General features: G+C 42.2%; 1 protein-coding gene across 3 annotated transcripts in view; it reads left to right on the forward strand.

Moving 5' to 3' along the window:
- LOC134617951 (plexin-A1-like) overlaps window positions 1-15,784 on the forward strand; it is a 307,268-nt gene that overhangs the window by 65,199 nt on the left and 226,285 nt on the right. For all 3 annotated transcript variants that reach the window (XM_063463038.1, XM_063463040.1, XM_063463039.1), the window contains exon 3: window positions 2,538-2,720. In XM_063463038.1, coding sequence (XP_063319108.1) covers window positions 2,538-2,720 — 183 coding nt within the window. The remainder of the gene's footprint in view (window positions 1-2,537; window positions 2,721-15,784) is intronic.

A 15,784-nucleotide genomic window follows, 5' to 3' on the forward strand; every position in this document is an offset into this window, starting at 1 on the left:
TTTTTTTAACCTCGCTACCTCACACACAAACGCACGCTCCCTGACAGCTTTGCTGTTTTGGAGGGGTGGGGTTGATTGATTAGTCTCTATAGAGACGATACGTCTTGTAATGAACAAGAGAAAGCTGGCATGTTAATTTGTGTGGTGTGGGAGGCTTAATCGTCATCGTGTGTGTTTATGTGTGAGAGTGTGCGCATTGTTCTTCTTTGTGCATGTATTGATATATTGCTTTTTTCTTCTCTTTTATTATTGTTCTTGTGTTCAGTTGGGTCTGTGAGTGTACACAGTGCATTACATCCGTGCGTCACTGTCAATATGTCCCTCTGTGTTTGAGGCAGGATGATTTAAATATCACCAGAGGTTTTTACATTTTTTAGGCAAATAATTATACTTTGTGTACCCAAAAGTGAACATCCATTTTTAATCTGCCTATTTTCTGATGCTTATCCTGCGACCAGGTCGCAGGTCCAGCAGCCTAAGCAGAGAAGCTCAGACCTGCTTCTCCCCAGCCATCCTCTGTGGGCTCATCAACCACAGGAGGTGGTGTAGGGCTCAGGTGTGATGCGTGTTGGGTGGCAGTCAAGGGCAGATGCCTGGTGGTTCAGTTGCACATCCATGATACTGATGGGGCTGGCTATCTGGAAAAAAATGAACAAGTAGCAGAAGCAAATAGCTAGCTAACATCCGTCTATCCATTATTTTCTAATTATCCCTTTCATGCATGAATTATGACAACCTCAATCCAGATTTTTTTCTTAAGTATTTTTATTCATCTTTATGCATGAAAAAAGATTTTTGAACTTAATTTTTTAAACATGTACTTTTCAAAGAGTTTTTTTTACATGTCCAATTAGGACAACATCACCTTTGGAATGGGTGGCAGGGTATGGAGTGACACATCAGTGTCCAGTGTAGTGGTTTATGTGCAAGTACACCATCACCACTGACACAAATACAAGAAAACAGCCTTTGAATAGCTGTCCACTGTAGTGACAACTATGCGTGAAAGGGTTATACAATCCAGGATCATGGGGGTGGGGGGTACACGCTAGACACGTCCCCAGCAGTACAACTCCACTAACTCCACTAACTGCACGTGTTTGAACTGTGAAAGGAAGCCAGAGTACCTGGATCTAGCTAACAGCGTCTTGTATAAAGTAAGGCCAACTCATGGGTGAGAGAAGAAAAGCTAATATGTTCTTACTTTTATTCATGCTGTCCCTTCAGAGACACAGGAAGCTGTGAAGAATTGGGTCACAACTGAACAAGGTTAATGAGGTAATATTGGCAGGCTTGGTTAGTATCCATAGACAGTTTAGGTGCATCACTGACAAACAGATACCTACTAATTAGTGCTAGTAATTGGAATACAAACTAATACATTTACCCACACAGAAAATTATTAGCTGCCAGATACTTGCATTACATTCCTCCAAAGTGCACCAATGTTTTTGGTTGGTGCATTGTTTCTAGCATTACTTCCCCCTCAACCGGTTGCAGCAGATAGGAGTTCTTCGTTCCCACTGTCGCCAAGTATACAGTATAAAGCACGCTGAGATGACTGTTGTTATGATTTGACGCTTTATCGATAAAATTGAATTGAACTGAATAGTGGGTTTTTTTTAGGATGAACTTCTGTCTAGATGTGTGTGTGTGTCTTAATTCCGTATCTCTCAGGGTGCTTCTCAGCGTGAGTGACGTTACGGTAGTGGTGCATATGCTGATCATCACCGTTACGCATGTCAGAGTAAGGTGAACCTTGTGATGCGACACATGGTTTTAATGACATGCCCGTTACACAGACTCACCTTTCCACTTGCGCCGTATTCATAAATCAGGCTTGGCATATCAACATATCAGTGTAGCGACGAGGCTATACAAGACACATTGATTATGATATGCTAATCTGACCTATAATTTACTTCCTGTCATTTCCCTCCTCCAGTGTCCTGCTCATGTATTCACCCTCCCCTCCGTGTTTATGCTTACTCCATTTGATTTACTTGTTGTATTGGCTTGTCTACTGATAGAAACTACACTGGCAAAGCAGTAAGAGATCAATATTTTAAACATTAACAATCAACTGTTCATCCATTCAGGCCGTACTGAGATACTTAATTACTTAGTTTGACATCACATACAATGAAATAATCAAAGCCTGTAATGGAAGGAAACACACCAAACACAGAGGCATGAACTGGCTTTGTGTGGCTTTTTGCCCTTAATGAGATACAAACATCCCTGTCAGCCTTGTGTCTGCCACTTACAACAACATCTCAAAACAAAAAAAGAGAAGTTCAGGAAACTGGAGTCAATTTCTCCAGTGACATCCAATAATTTTATACCATTTTCTCAGTAAATCTGCCATGGCTTGGCTTCACTCCAGGAACCATAAAATTTCTGCTAAGTGCTGGAGGGATTGAAATCCTCCTCCTTCTTTAAGAATTAATGTTAGTTTAACAAGAGAAGGGATTTAGAAAGTGTTAATGGTTGAGTTAATGGCTTTCTCTCCCTCTCCACCCCCCTCTGCACCGCAGCCGTTACAGATAGACGACAACTTCTGCGGCCAGGACTTCAACCAGCCTCTAGGGGGCACCACCGCCATCGAGGGCATCCCGCTTTATGTGGACAAGGACGACGGCATGACCTCCGTGGCTGCTTATGATTACCGCGGCAACACAGTGGCGTTCACGGGCACTCGTAGCGGACGCATAAAGAAGGTAGGCTGGAGTTTCCGAAGCACCTTTGCATCCTCGCAGATCCGTTTAACACAAAGACTCACAAAACTCAGTGATGTTTCAGTGTGATTTGGCTCAAAGCCTTTCAGATCTCACCACATATGCATTCTATAAAAAGAAAAAAAAGGATCAGATACAAACATTTCACCTGACAGTGGTGTGGTGTGAAAGGAAACTAACAAAATGTGACTAAAACGGGGATTTAAAGGCTCTGGTAAGAGTGCAGGGCTTGTGTGTGTGTGTGTGTGTGTGTGTGTGTGTGTGTGTGTATACTGCATGAGTATGCGTGTTTCATGGACTATAGAAAAGCATTTTCACTCTGAAGCAATTTTCTGTCATTTTCTGATGTATTTTCAGTGGTCATTGGTTTTGGCATCGCTGACAAATGGTTTTATCATCAGCGCTCAGTGTAGATATCAGCTTTGAATGTGCATGTGTATATATATATATATATATATGTATATATATATATATATATTCTGTGTCTTTAATGGCATTTTGTGCTTGTTTTATTTTGAAATAGCTTTTCAGTGATTTGCCATTGTCACTGAATGCTTTTGAGACATACCAAATAAGACATATACATTAAAAAAAGTAAAGCAGCAGTTTCTGGAGAAGCATGTTTTTGCTCCTGCAGAGCGAGCTTGTGCGTGTGTGTGTGTCTTTGTGGAGGATGTACAGAGTGGAGCTCGTACTGCTAGACAAACTGGAGCTGTGTGGTTTTTATCTTGCTGAGTGTTCTTTTGTGGTCTAGTCACAGGATTGTCAAAAGCCAGTGAGAGTGTCTGAGTGGCTATAAGGTGGGTGCAGATGATTTTTATGTGTCTCCTGAGTACCTTCGGTGAAGGGACGGGTGAAGGAAACCTGTGCTTTGTGTGTGCCTGTGCTCAATCACAGGCTAGCAGTAATTTCCCGCCGTGTTCAGCATAAGAACATCACGCTATTTCTTTGTGTACGTGTGTGCGTGCACCTGTGGGTCTATAATATGTGTGCTCCTGAAGTACCCGTGTGGAGTGGACCGCATGGTGCGTGTGCCAATCAGCTGCTCCTGAGCCTTAGCTATACTTTCTCTTTTCTCCCCCTGCTCCTCATAGGAGTGCGTCTGTGTCACCAATACTACCGAGGCTGAATAAATACACTCAGGTGAAGATAAAAAGTGCATACACACACAAAGTAAATCAAAAGAAATGTTAGATCGGCATTTCACTCTGCGTTGCATTGAGCTTTATGAAGTTTCAGACATTTCTTTTAGTAGACAAGCATCATTTTGCAGCTGCTGATGTCTATTTTTTTATTTTATTTCAGTGGGCGACGTCTTTAAGTTTGCATTTTACTTTTTGTCGCGTCCCATTAAGCTCAGCTCAGATGTTTTAAAGATTCAGCTACTGCAGTTTTAGACACATATTTGACAGCTTAAGCAGGAGGCCTGTGTGTTTCCGCAGCCCGTGGAACAGCCTTTGCGACGCTGCTGTCGACTGCTTTTATATAGGCTTTGATACTATGCGCACACTCTCACACAGACCCACACACGCCTCCTTACACAGCTTCCTGTCACTTGAGTTTTGCTAAGTCGACTGAAACCTAGCCCGCTAGTCCTTGCAGCCTGACCCCTTGGACTGTGTCTGCGGTTGTGCAGACAGATGATTTGTATGTGCGCTGAGACTGTGGGGGTCAGCAGATCCTGGATGATATCCCGCTGATCGGAATCCCATTTCCTCTCAGCCGCCGTGTCTTCCTGTGCTTTGGGGATGGAGGAAGGAAGGTGAATACGGCGGGGTGGAGGCTGCCAGTGTCCTCGCACACAGATCAATGCAGATGCTGCATTAAAATGCTGTTGTCTATATGAGCGGGATAATGGCGAGACGGGATGACAATCACTATAAATCAACAGCAATTCAACCTACAGCCGGGTTATTGGGCTTTTTCATTAGCCCGTGCCCGCTAAGGCTTTCCTCGCACAGGAAGTGATTCGTTTTAGGTTTAAATAAGGTCTTTTTGGCTAAATTGGAGAACAGCTGTTTAATGGCTGAACTTGATTTGTGCAAAAATAAATTCTGGGGCGAGGGAGAGGGGAATAGGACTGGGATTAGAACGAGGGAGGGAAAGAAAGCGAAGCTGAGGCAGCAGATGGAGAGAGATGGTTACAGGCCGTGTGGTTTTATTGCTATTCATTGGAAGTTAAACTGTGCTCCTTGGCCTAATGAAATGTAAAGCTGCATTGTATTGATGTACACACGCACACACACACACACACGCACGCACGCACGCACGCACGCACATACACACACGCTCCTGCTCATTAAAATTCCTGCAGTGTGACTGTTGTTGTGTGTGTGTCTGCCTCCGTGGACGTGTCCCGGCTGCTAGACTCTGTATTGATTGATCTATGAATATATAATCAGTAGTGTAGATCTTAAATGGAGCCAGTTCATTGGATAAGCGTTGGTACAGGTTTGTGTGTGTGTGTGTGTGTGTGTGTGAGGGAGAAAGAGAGCTATGACATAAGCCAGGGTTAATCTATGCTGCCTTTCATCAGCAAAACTAATCAAAATGTCATGACTGGCTAAACACGTGGCACGTATGTGTAAAAAAACCCTACCCTTGCTCGTGGGCCACTGGCTTTCTTCTTTACAGGTTCTGACTGTGCCTGTAACAGCTAACTCTGCTTTATTAGCCGACCTTGCTGACTCCGGTTTTCACCTTTGAGATGTATTTATATAGAATATTTTTGATGGAAGTGGACTGCTGATTAAGGGCCGTGTGTCAAGTGAAAGCTCTCTTTGATACTTAATGGAGCTGTGGGACCGTGATTAGGTTCTTAGTGTTTTGAAGGTCCCTCCCTCAGCCTGAGTGTATTAAGTCATTTCAGACCAGGCTCTGGCTGAACTAGCTGTGTTTTTATTGAAACATATCTTTTTTATGAATGGCAATTTTTGACTGATTCGCAAAATGCTACTCTTCATAGCACTGAAAATGATCTCCTCCCCACGTTAGCTCAGCCTCTGGCACAATCAGAAACGTTTTTTTTCTAAAGGACCTGGAATTATCTGGGGTTCCACAGGAACCCATTCTGGGCCCAGTGTCATTTCCTGTTTTCTATGTTTCCACTGGGTCTAAGTAACATCAAGGACTTCCATGGCTACGCTGATGACACAGGTACACTTCGCTAATATCAAACTGGACCCCATTTTCCTGCAGAACTGCCTTAATTATTTATGGCATCCATTCAACATAGTGCTGGAAACATCCCTTGGAGGTTTGTGGTCCATAGTCACATGAAAGCATTACACAGTTACTGCAGCTTCATCTGCTGGACATCCACGATGTGAATCTCCCTTTCCACAAAATGTCAAAGGTGCTGTATTAGATTGAGATCTGGTGACTGTAGAGGTCATTTGAGTAGTGAACTCGTCATGGTGAAGAAACCAATTTGGGATGATTTGAGCTTTGTGATGTGTGCACTGTGGTCACAATGCGATGGATGTGGGGGGCTGCAGTATTTAAATGATGCTCAGTTGGTACTGTTCTTAGCCGACAGCAGTGGCACCCAGCGTGGTCCTGTAGGTCATCTGCTTCTACGCTTGATGTGTCGTGTGTTCAGAGATGCTCTTCTGCATACCTTGGCTGTAACAAGTATTTATTTGAGTTACTGTTGTCTTCCTCTCAGTTCAAAGCAGTCTGCCCATTCTGACCTCTGGCACCAACAAGGCTACTTGAATCACCTTTCTTCTCCATTCTGATGAACTTAAGCAGCTTATCTTGATCATATCTACATACCTAAATGCATTGAGTTGCTGCCATGTGATTGGCTGATCAGATATGTGCATTAACAACAAGTGTATGCTCCTAACAAAGAGGCCAGTGAGTGCATGTCTCACTAAAGCCAAACAGAAAGACTACACTTTCCATATTGTCTTGCCTCAATAATTGTTGCCTTTTATTTACTCCTCCTTGCCCTCATCACAGTGTCAGTCACTTGATCTCAGTTTGATCTTATTAATTAATAAACACGTTTTTTTTATACGTCACGCCATCTTGTTCTGTTCAGTTTAAGCTGAGATCTGAGGTTAAAACTATTCTTTCATTTCATTCAGCTTTAGCAAAGGTCATCCACACAGATATTACCTCCAGATTTGATTACTATAATGCAATTTACTGTGGTGTCATTAAAGAAACACAGGCTTCGGTTTACTTAGAAGAAGAGAGTAAAATAAAATGTAAAATGAAATAATAGTAAAAAACTAAATAAAACATAAAAGAACAAAAGTGACTACAATAATTACATTTGATGCTCATTTGATTTCATAGCTCTTATACAGTGATCATGCCCGTACTTACTGTATGTTATCAGGGTTGCAATAAGAAAAATATGAGAGACAGAGTGTCTGATACACGATGAAAGTGGGATTTAGGATACAGAACAAACAGTGCGATATAATACTGTGTATAGGAGGCAGTCTTTTTTATGGAGACAGTCTGGCTATCTGCTGTTCACCTCTCCCAGGCCTGTCAGTTAGCAGCAGCACACTGCGTTTATGCAGTATATGTTCTCGGTCCTTGCTCTGTACCTCAAAGCCACACATGATTACCTTCTTCTTTTAAACACCACTGTACATTGCTTTGTTGGCAGACAAAGTGTAGGTGGGACACTGAGTTTTTAACAGCACGAAATTGCACTATAGGCTGCCTTCTGCGTCGTTTGCCAGAAACATCCTAAAAAACCCCGTCTTCAGATCTCAGTAAAAACCTGGAAATCCTTTCATTCCTCTCATTTCGTCTCCTCTTTTGTCTACCTGGGAGAACAAGGTGCTCCTGCCGCATCAGGTAAGATGAAAAGAAACTCTCAACAGCCTGAAGTATTTCCAGATTTCAGAAACAAAAAGATGAAGCTAGACAGATGGAGAGAGAGAGAGAGGGGAAGAAAGAGGGAGATTTACTCACAGCAGTGTATAGGTGTGCGGATGTGTGTGGTGGGTGAAGGGGTATGGTTTCATGTCATTTCATCATTTCCCTGCTAGTAGCAAATCCAATTACTTTTCCCTTTTCCTTTCTATCTTGGAAGATAGCCTGAGTGACAGGACTGATTGGAGTACAGCGCTACTGAGGCAACTGTGCCAACCAGTTGATTGACATAACACTGGCACTTCACTGCTTTCAGACAGGGAGACAAGTGAGACTGGTTAGGCTTCAGGGCATCTCAGAGCTGGTGAGGTGGACCAGAAGTTCACCCGCATTGCTCTTTTGATCCTACATCTGTCCCACTCAGACGTTACCCAAGCAACTCTAGAGCAAGATGCTCCACGGTGCTCGGCTCTCTTTCAGTATGCGACGGTGACATACCGTGCACGACCCTATCCTGTCCATTTTTTCACTCCTCCCAGCTAACAGCATTCCACCCTCTTAACGGCATCAACCCTTTAAGAAGATAATAAATAAGCAGTATACTGTGTGAATTGAGTCATAATCTGCCCACCATCTCTTATGTAGTGTGTCTAACACTGCGCAGCATCCTAAGCAGCTTTTACTGGAGGCTACTTTCATGCTGTTGTATACTTTGTGCCAGTTTACATTTCTGCTCTAATGCATTTCTCAATAAGACCCTGTGCTTTTGTTCTCCACTGTAGTTGTGCCAGCTGTATTGAATTTCAAATCAAGGTTTTATAGCTTAAAAGTAAAACTTGTGATATAAATTAATAAAGATATAACAAGCGCTTTCCAAACCGTGGGACTTATCATGTCTTTAAAAAGCGGTGCCTTCCTTGTTACATTTAGGAAGATAGATGTAAAAAGACCAGAAAACAGACAAAGGGTATCATTCCCAAACAGTGTATATGCCCAAATGTCTACAACAACACAAATAAAACAAAGTTTCAAACATTTCTTATAAAGTTGTGATCTTTCCAAAGTCCAAGGAAAGCTTTTGGAAAGTCTTTGGAAAAGGTGTGCTTTTCTGTCTTCCTTCCAGGAAACAGTTTTTTTTTAATTGTTTTTAGATCATTCAGTTCTTCTTTTAGATCATCCTCCACAATCAGCACCAGTCATCATCAATTCTGCATGTGAGTCACACATGGCTGTCACCAGTATCTGAATTATAATAACAGGAGTGGCACCAAGAAATACCTTCTGACAGTAAATGGATCATAGGTCAAAAAGATGAGCTCAGTGCGATGAGCAGGCGACCACATGCCAGGATGGCTGCGAGCGGCCGGCCCAGGTTCAAGTCCGACCCGCGACCCTTTGCATGTCTTCCCCCCTCTCTCTCCCTCTCCTTTTCTGTCAATTCTTCACTGAACCTATCAAAATAAAGGCCAAAAGATTTTGGAATAACTGATTGTTTAGTTATTGTTTTACAATTGTGCTATAAAGAAAGATAAGTAATGGTAAATGGACTGGTACTTGTATGACTCTTTTCTGCTAGTCTCATTTACCCAAGCACACACATTCATTCAAGTACTTTTTCTTAACCTAAGTACCTTTTCTATACCCAAGTACCGTGTCTATTCACATTGACAATTCGAGAGAGGAAGCGAACCACCAACCTCTACAACCCACAGTCAACTCCATCTCCTGAGCCACAGCCACCCACAAATAATCGCTAAGATAGCTGATAATGAATAACCAATCATTAGTAGTTCTGCCAAAAATTAACAATGCAGAAAAACTGTCTTTTAATGGGGTGTGTTTACACTGGTGTATTATTTTTACAACTTAAGACTCTTGAGTGCTCCAGTTCTGAACAGCTCCCAGCAGAATGATTTCCTTTCTCTATGATTATTTTAGTGGAGGCTGGTGTTTTATGGAAACAGCAGTGATTGGAGAAAATACATTTAAAGTATTTAAATTAAACTATTTAAATCAAGCATACATTATATTGCCCAAAGTATTCACTTACCCATCTAAATCATTGAATTCAGGCCATTTCCATGGCCACAGGTGTATAAAATCAGGCACCTAGGCATGCAGACTGCTTCTACAAACTAGAATGGGTCCCTCTCAGGAGCTCAGTGAATTCCAGTGTGGTACTGTGATGGGTTGGCACCTGTGCAACAGATCCAGTCGTGAAATTTCCTGACTACTAAATATTCCACAGTCAACTGTTAGTGGTATTATAACAACGTGGAAGGGATTGGTGAAGTGTTAAAAATCACAGTGCGGGATTGGTGAATACTAAGGTGCATAGAGCACAGAGCTCGTCAACTTTCTGGTGATTCAATCGCGACTTTCAGTGGTGTGGAAAAACTTGACTGGCCTGCACATAGTCCTGACCTCAATCCAATTAAATACCTTTGGGATGAATTAGAGTGGAGACTGTGATCCAGGTCTTTTTGTCCAATATCAGTGTCTGACCTCACAAATGTACTTCTGAACAAATGGTCACAAATTCCCATAAACACACTCCTAAACCCTGTGGAAAGCCTTCCCAGAAGAGTTGAAGCTGTTATAGCTGCAAAGGATGGGCTGACATCATCTTAAACCCTATGGATTAACAATGCAATGTTACTCAAGTCCATATGAGTGTGAAGCCAGATGAGCGAATACTTTTGGCAATATAGTTTATAAAGCACAGGAAAAGTCCTTAGCCCATTATCCACTCTTCACCTACCAGCATTCAGTGAACGAGAGCACCGTGGACCCCTTCCTAGAGTTTGAGATGGCCGCGGATGTATTGGCTCTTCAAGCTTAGCGGTAAAACTATAGCTGTCAGAATGATTAAGCCTAATCAAGAAACATGGGATGGGAGGTAATTTAGCATGTGAATGCTAATTAGCACTAGCATTTAGACTGGCAGACGATGATTGAAGCAGCGCATCGGCTGCTCGGGCTGGTTAAATGGCAAAAACACCAGGCTGGTAGAGATGATTGATAATCTTCGGGTCGTGCCGCTGTCTGTTTCCCCCCGTTTGCGTGTGAGCGGATTACACTTTCCTCTTCCCTCCGATGCAAACTCATAATGAGCAGATGAGCACAACACCTGAACACTCTAATTCCATCTTTATCCCATTAAGTAGAAGTTAGTGGAATAAATTCCTATTAGTTTCTCAGAATACACAACAGGATTTTCCTCAAGCCTTGTGTGTGTGTGTGTTAGAGAGTTCATTCATTCACCTATAGCGTCTGCCGTCTACTGTCTCAAAGCGGCACAAATATACACAATTACACTGTTTAGATCCATATTCATGATTCACTGTGCTCATGCTCAAAAGTATGATTTGTGAGTTTCTGAAACAGCAGTTAGGTATTCACACTCTAGGTTTGTGTGTGTATGTGTGCACTTGTTGCCATGATATATATGAAAGGATACATCAATGTGTCAATACATGGGTGTTTTGTGCTGCAGTGTGCTATTCCCTGTAAATGCATGTGTGGAGCTGCTGTTAGAGCCTGTTGAGGGAAGACTAGTGTGTAAATCTTTCAGAGATAATATTACTGCTGTAAGGGCTGCTAGTGTTTGAGTGAATTATCATTGGATTCTCCAAGCCGTACTTTCCTGCTGTCCTTGTCTTTGGGCCTTATGCTTTCTCTGCCTACAACAACCGTCTCTCTCTTTTTCTCTTCCCCTCCGCTCCCTGTCCTTCTTGCTTATATGTCACCTTCAGCTCTCTTTCTCCTAACCGAGGTGGGCTGGATGCCCGCAAATCTGCCTCCCATGAGAATTTCCCGCCTCATCTGTGTGTGCATGCATATGTGTGTGTGTGTGTGTCCTTCTCTCCTCTGCTCCCCATTCCCTTAGTCCACTCCGTCAGCCTCTCTATCTCCTCTATCCATTAGTACATTAGTATACGTCAGCCTGCAAAAAAAAAAAAAATGCTGTCTCTGTTGTGCCTTTTATGAGCAGGAGACAGAGATAGATACAAAGACATACAAGGCTGATAAAACAGTGAGCCATACATCAGCTCGTACTTATATGACCCGATTGTGCATCTGCTTTAGAGGTGTGTTTGCTTAGGTTAAGACAGCCTGGTTAAATGAATTACACTTTATTTGTAATGTCTTTGCAGTGTATATATATATATATATCATTTAACATATTAGATATCTATTAATTTAGCATCTAGCCATAATGAAAACAGAGTAGAACTACTGAAACTTGATGCCTACACTGTCTGTAATGCAACTCGAGCACCAACTGATGTTATTTGAAATGTAATTGTTTTAGTGCAACTACTGGTTATTGCATCTTTGGGCCTACAGTATAGCCATTGTTGGAGCAGTGATAATCTTATTTAGCATTTTTTTGTATTACTCTTTAACTTACAATATAAAGCACCTTGAGGCGACTATTGTTGTGTTTTGGCGCTGTATAAATGAAATGAAATGGATTATTTTGCACTGTGAATCACATTAAGCCAAAAGTATCCAACAGTCCCAACCATATTCTGTCAGGCTAAGAGCAGCTCCCTTTGGAGCGATTAAAGGTTTTATACAAGTTTTCGTCATTTGATTAGGTCAGGATTATGTGTTTGACAGACAAGAGTTTTAATGAAGCTAAATGAGGCATTTTTAAATGCAAACAAAGGATACCTAATAGACAGGGCAAACTTTGAAGTCTATCAAAAATGTTAGACAATTTTCCAGTTCTTCAGAAGACTTAGAAATGGAGATGTTCCAGCAAAATATTTAGAGGACGTGATATTGAAAACAGAATGGAGTGTTCCAAATAACAAATACAGTATCCATCTATATACTGTACTTCGAAGGAGACAGGCAGCACTTTCTTCTTTCTGTCTTTTTTTACTACCAAATTGAAAGGATGGTGCATTAGTTTGAAAATGAGTCAATGGGACAGTGCGTTAGAATGGCTTCCACCTGAGACAAATAGACGGTACGTGGGGAAAAATAGGGGGGAGAAACCATTTTCTTCAAAGGCAGTGCTGCATGACATGAGGATGGAGTGATCCAGAAGCACGCTGGTGCTGGCAGACTGATCTGAAATACAACAGCAGGATGTTTGCCGGGACGGAGACTGATATGATACTGTTCTGCATCACTTATCGGAGGCAGTCGCTGCTAATGTGCCATTGTGGTTGTAGGTTCAATTCCCAGGTGGGCTATCACTTCATATGTATTACCCCCTATGTCCTTGAGCAGGGCATTATCTCAGCATTCCCTCTGGAGGAATATGGCTCGGCATTAATGGACGGGCGATGTGCATGGAGAGCTAGATGGATATATTAGTGAGCTAATGAATCTTTGATAAGTGGGAAGGCTTTGTGGGTGTCAAGAGACAAAAGGAAAGATTACAGCTGAACCTATCAACTGCGAGATGGCTTTTATTCACATAAAGTCTTTGCGGCATCTGACATTGGGATTGCCATTGTGGGGCATGGCTATGTGTGTGTTGGTTTGATGTGGCAAAGCACTCTGGGAAAGAGGGGGGATTGCTAGAGTTTTGGAGATTCTACTGCAAAAAGTGTTTTATTTATTCATTTTAGTTTAGATGATAGAAAATAAAAAATCATCTGTTCCTTAGCATATACTAAAATTATTTAAATACAGTTTCAGATGAACAACAACACATGACATATTAACACTGTGTCATTATTTACTGTCTCCCTCCTATCACTGCCAACAGATAGCTGCCCATCCCTGAAGCTAGTTCTGCTGAAGGTTTCTTCCTGTTAAAAGGGAGTTTTTTCTTCCCACTGTAACCAAATGCTAGGCCATAGGGGGTCATCTGATAGTTGGGATTCTGTATTATTGTAGAGTCTTTACCTTACAATAAAAAGCACCTTGAGGTGACTGTTATTGTAATTTGGCGCTGTATAAATAAAACTGAACTGAATTTAATATGAACTGAGGCAAAATGCAGAAGTGTTGTATGAAAAACTAAGCACACCCCAGTAGCTTGTAAAGCCAGCTTTGGGTCAAATAACTTTTTCTGTATGACTTTATCTGTCTCTGAGATCGTTACAGAGGGAATTTAGACCACTCTTCTTTACAAAGTTCAGTATTGAGGTTTGTGGGCATTCATTTATGCACAGCTCTTTCAAAGTCCCACCACAGCATTTCAGTTGCGTTGAGGTCTGGACATTGACTGGGGCATTGCAACATGTTGTTTCTTTTCTTTTTTCAGCCATTCTGATGTCGATTTCCTGCTGTGTTTAGGATCATTGCCCTGATGCATAATTGTTTCAGCCAACTTTTAGCTGTCAGATAGACAACCTCATGTCTGACTCTGGAATACTTTGGTATACAGAAGAATTCATGGCCCAAATCTTCAGTCCTCCACAAATGTAGTTGACAGTTTGGTTGTACCCAAGGTCTTTCTGCTGATATGCTGTGCATTATAGCCAAACAAATCCACTTTGGTCTTATCTGTCCAAAGAACATTGTTGCACAAGTCGTGTGGTTTATTCAGATGCACCTTTGGAAACCTAAGCTGTGCTGTCATGTTCTTTAGAGCCATTCTCCTGGCAACCCTTCCAAACACCATATACTTGATCAGTCTTGTTCTAGTTGTACAGACATGTTAACATGCTAACTGAGGGCTGTAGATTCTAAGATGTAGCTCCGGGGTTATTTGTAGCTTCTTGGAGCATTGCACAGTTTGACTTTGTCGTCCTGGGATCTCCAGTTTTTAGCTGGCTCTTTGTCCTGTGAATCATTTTTCTTAGAATAGAATGATGGCCTAAAGTTAGTAAAGAAAAAGGGACAAAAACTGTGGTCTCTGGTGTGAGTGACAAAATGATTATGTCACCATCAACCACTCTAGTGTTCAGCAATGGACTGTTTCTGCCTTTGTCAAAACAGTCCATTGACCTCTAACGTTGGAAAAACTTCTCTTACTGTGCATGTGGACACAAATCAATAGATGAATTGCCACCAAACTCCGTTGGCCTCGTCTAATTGAATTCTGCAACCTGGTGGACATATTGCTAATATTAATACATTTGACGAAAACAGTTAAATTAAGTAATATAATGAGTTCCAGTTTCCCTCTTCCAGTAAGGCCTTTATGATGTAATTCACATGTGGCCACAGTATGAACACAACATCCGTTGACTGGAAATGTAAAATGTGTACCAAGTTCAAAAAAAGAAAAGATAAAAAAAAGCAGTGTTAACCCTGTGACCTCATAAATCAGGGTCCCTAACCCGTGTGGACATCACCAGTCCCAACACTGACTTAGAATGTCCCTGCTGATAGAGCACGTACGGCCACGAGTCCAGACAAACACGCGCATATGTAGGATGTTCAGCAACAGCCAGCGATGCGCTCGGACAGCTGTTGAGCTGACGACTGCTGTCAGGTGCCAGTGGCCTGATTCAAGCTGGCCGACCTCTTCACATCACAACATGTGTCTGCACAGATACGGGAGGTGATGGGCGGACATTTGTCTGCGTATCTGGCATGCATCTGGAGAACAACTGGCATGTTGGGTGGGTCTGGTGTGTGTTTTGATTTGTGTCTATGCCGGTTTGCTTGACATACAGAAGTCTCGGGCATCTTGTACCAGAATGTAGAAAAGATGCAGATTAGCAGGTGTGTTTTTTCGTCACCTTCGGCAGCAAGGTGGAGATGCCTTCTGTATGGATGTGTGCTCTTGTCTGATTAGTGAGCAGAAAAAAAAGAAACAAAAAAACATTTCACTGTGCGTTATGTTAATCTGTTTCACATCTAGGGAAAGATGCAGCCTGCGTGGGTGTGTGTATACATGTGCATCTGATTAGAGGGCGCATGCAGGAAAGGATGCAGGCTGTGTGTGTGTGTGCGTAATGAGATTGCAGAGGGTCGATTTCCCATTTGTTTGTGTGTAAATGTGGGTCTCTGAGAGATACTGATCCTTAGATTATAGGGAATCTCACTCTGTGTGTGTGTGTGTTCATCTTCATCAGTGCATTCTGTGTTTGGAGTAGGAAGTAATGTGCGTTTACATATTACAGCAGCTGTGCTTTCTTCATGTATAATAGGAGCTGCCCACCTGATGCCAGGGCAGCTGCCACACAAACAGCCCACAGCACTTACACACACTCTCTCTCACACACACACACACACACTCACTCAAATGGTGCCAGTGGAGATTTTTTTGTTGTCTCTTGAGTGTG

Source organism: Pelmatolapia mariae, linkage group LG20, assembly GCF_036321145.2.
Source record: "Pelmatolapia mariae isolate MD_Pm_ZW linkage group LG20, Pm_UMD_F_2, whole genome shotgun sequence".
Taxonomy (NCBI): Eukaryota; Metazoa; Chordata; class Actinopteri; order Cichliformes; family Cichlidae; genus Pelmatolapia; species Pelmatolapia mariae.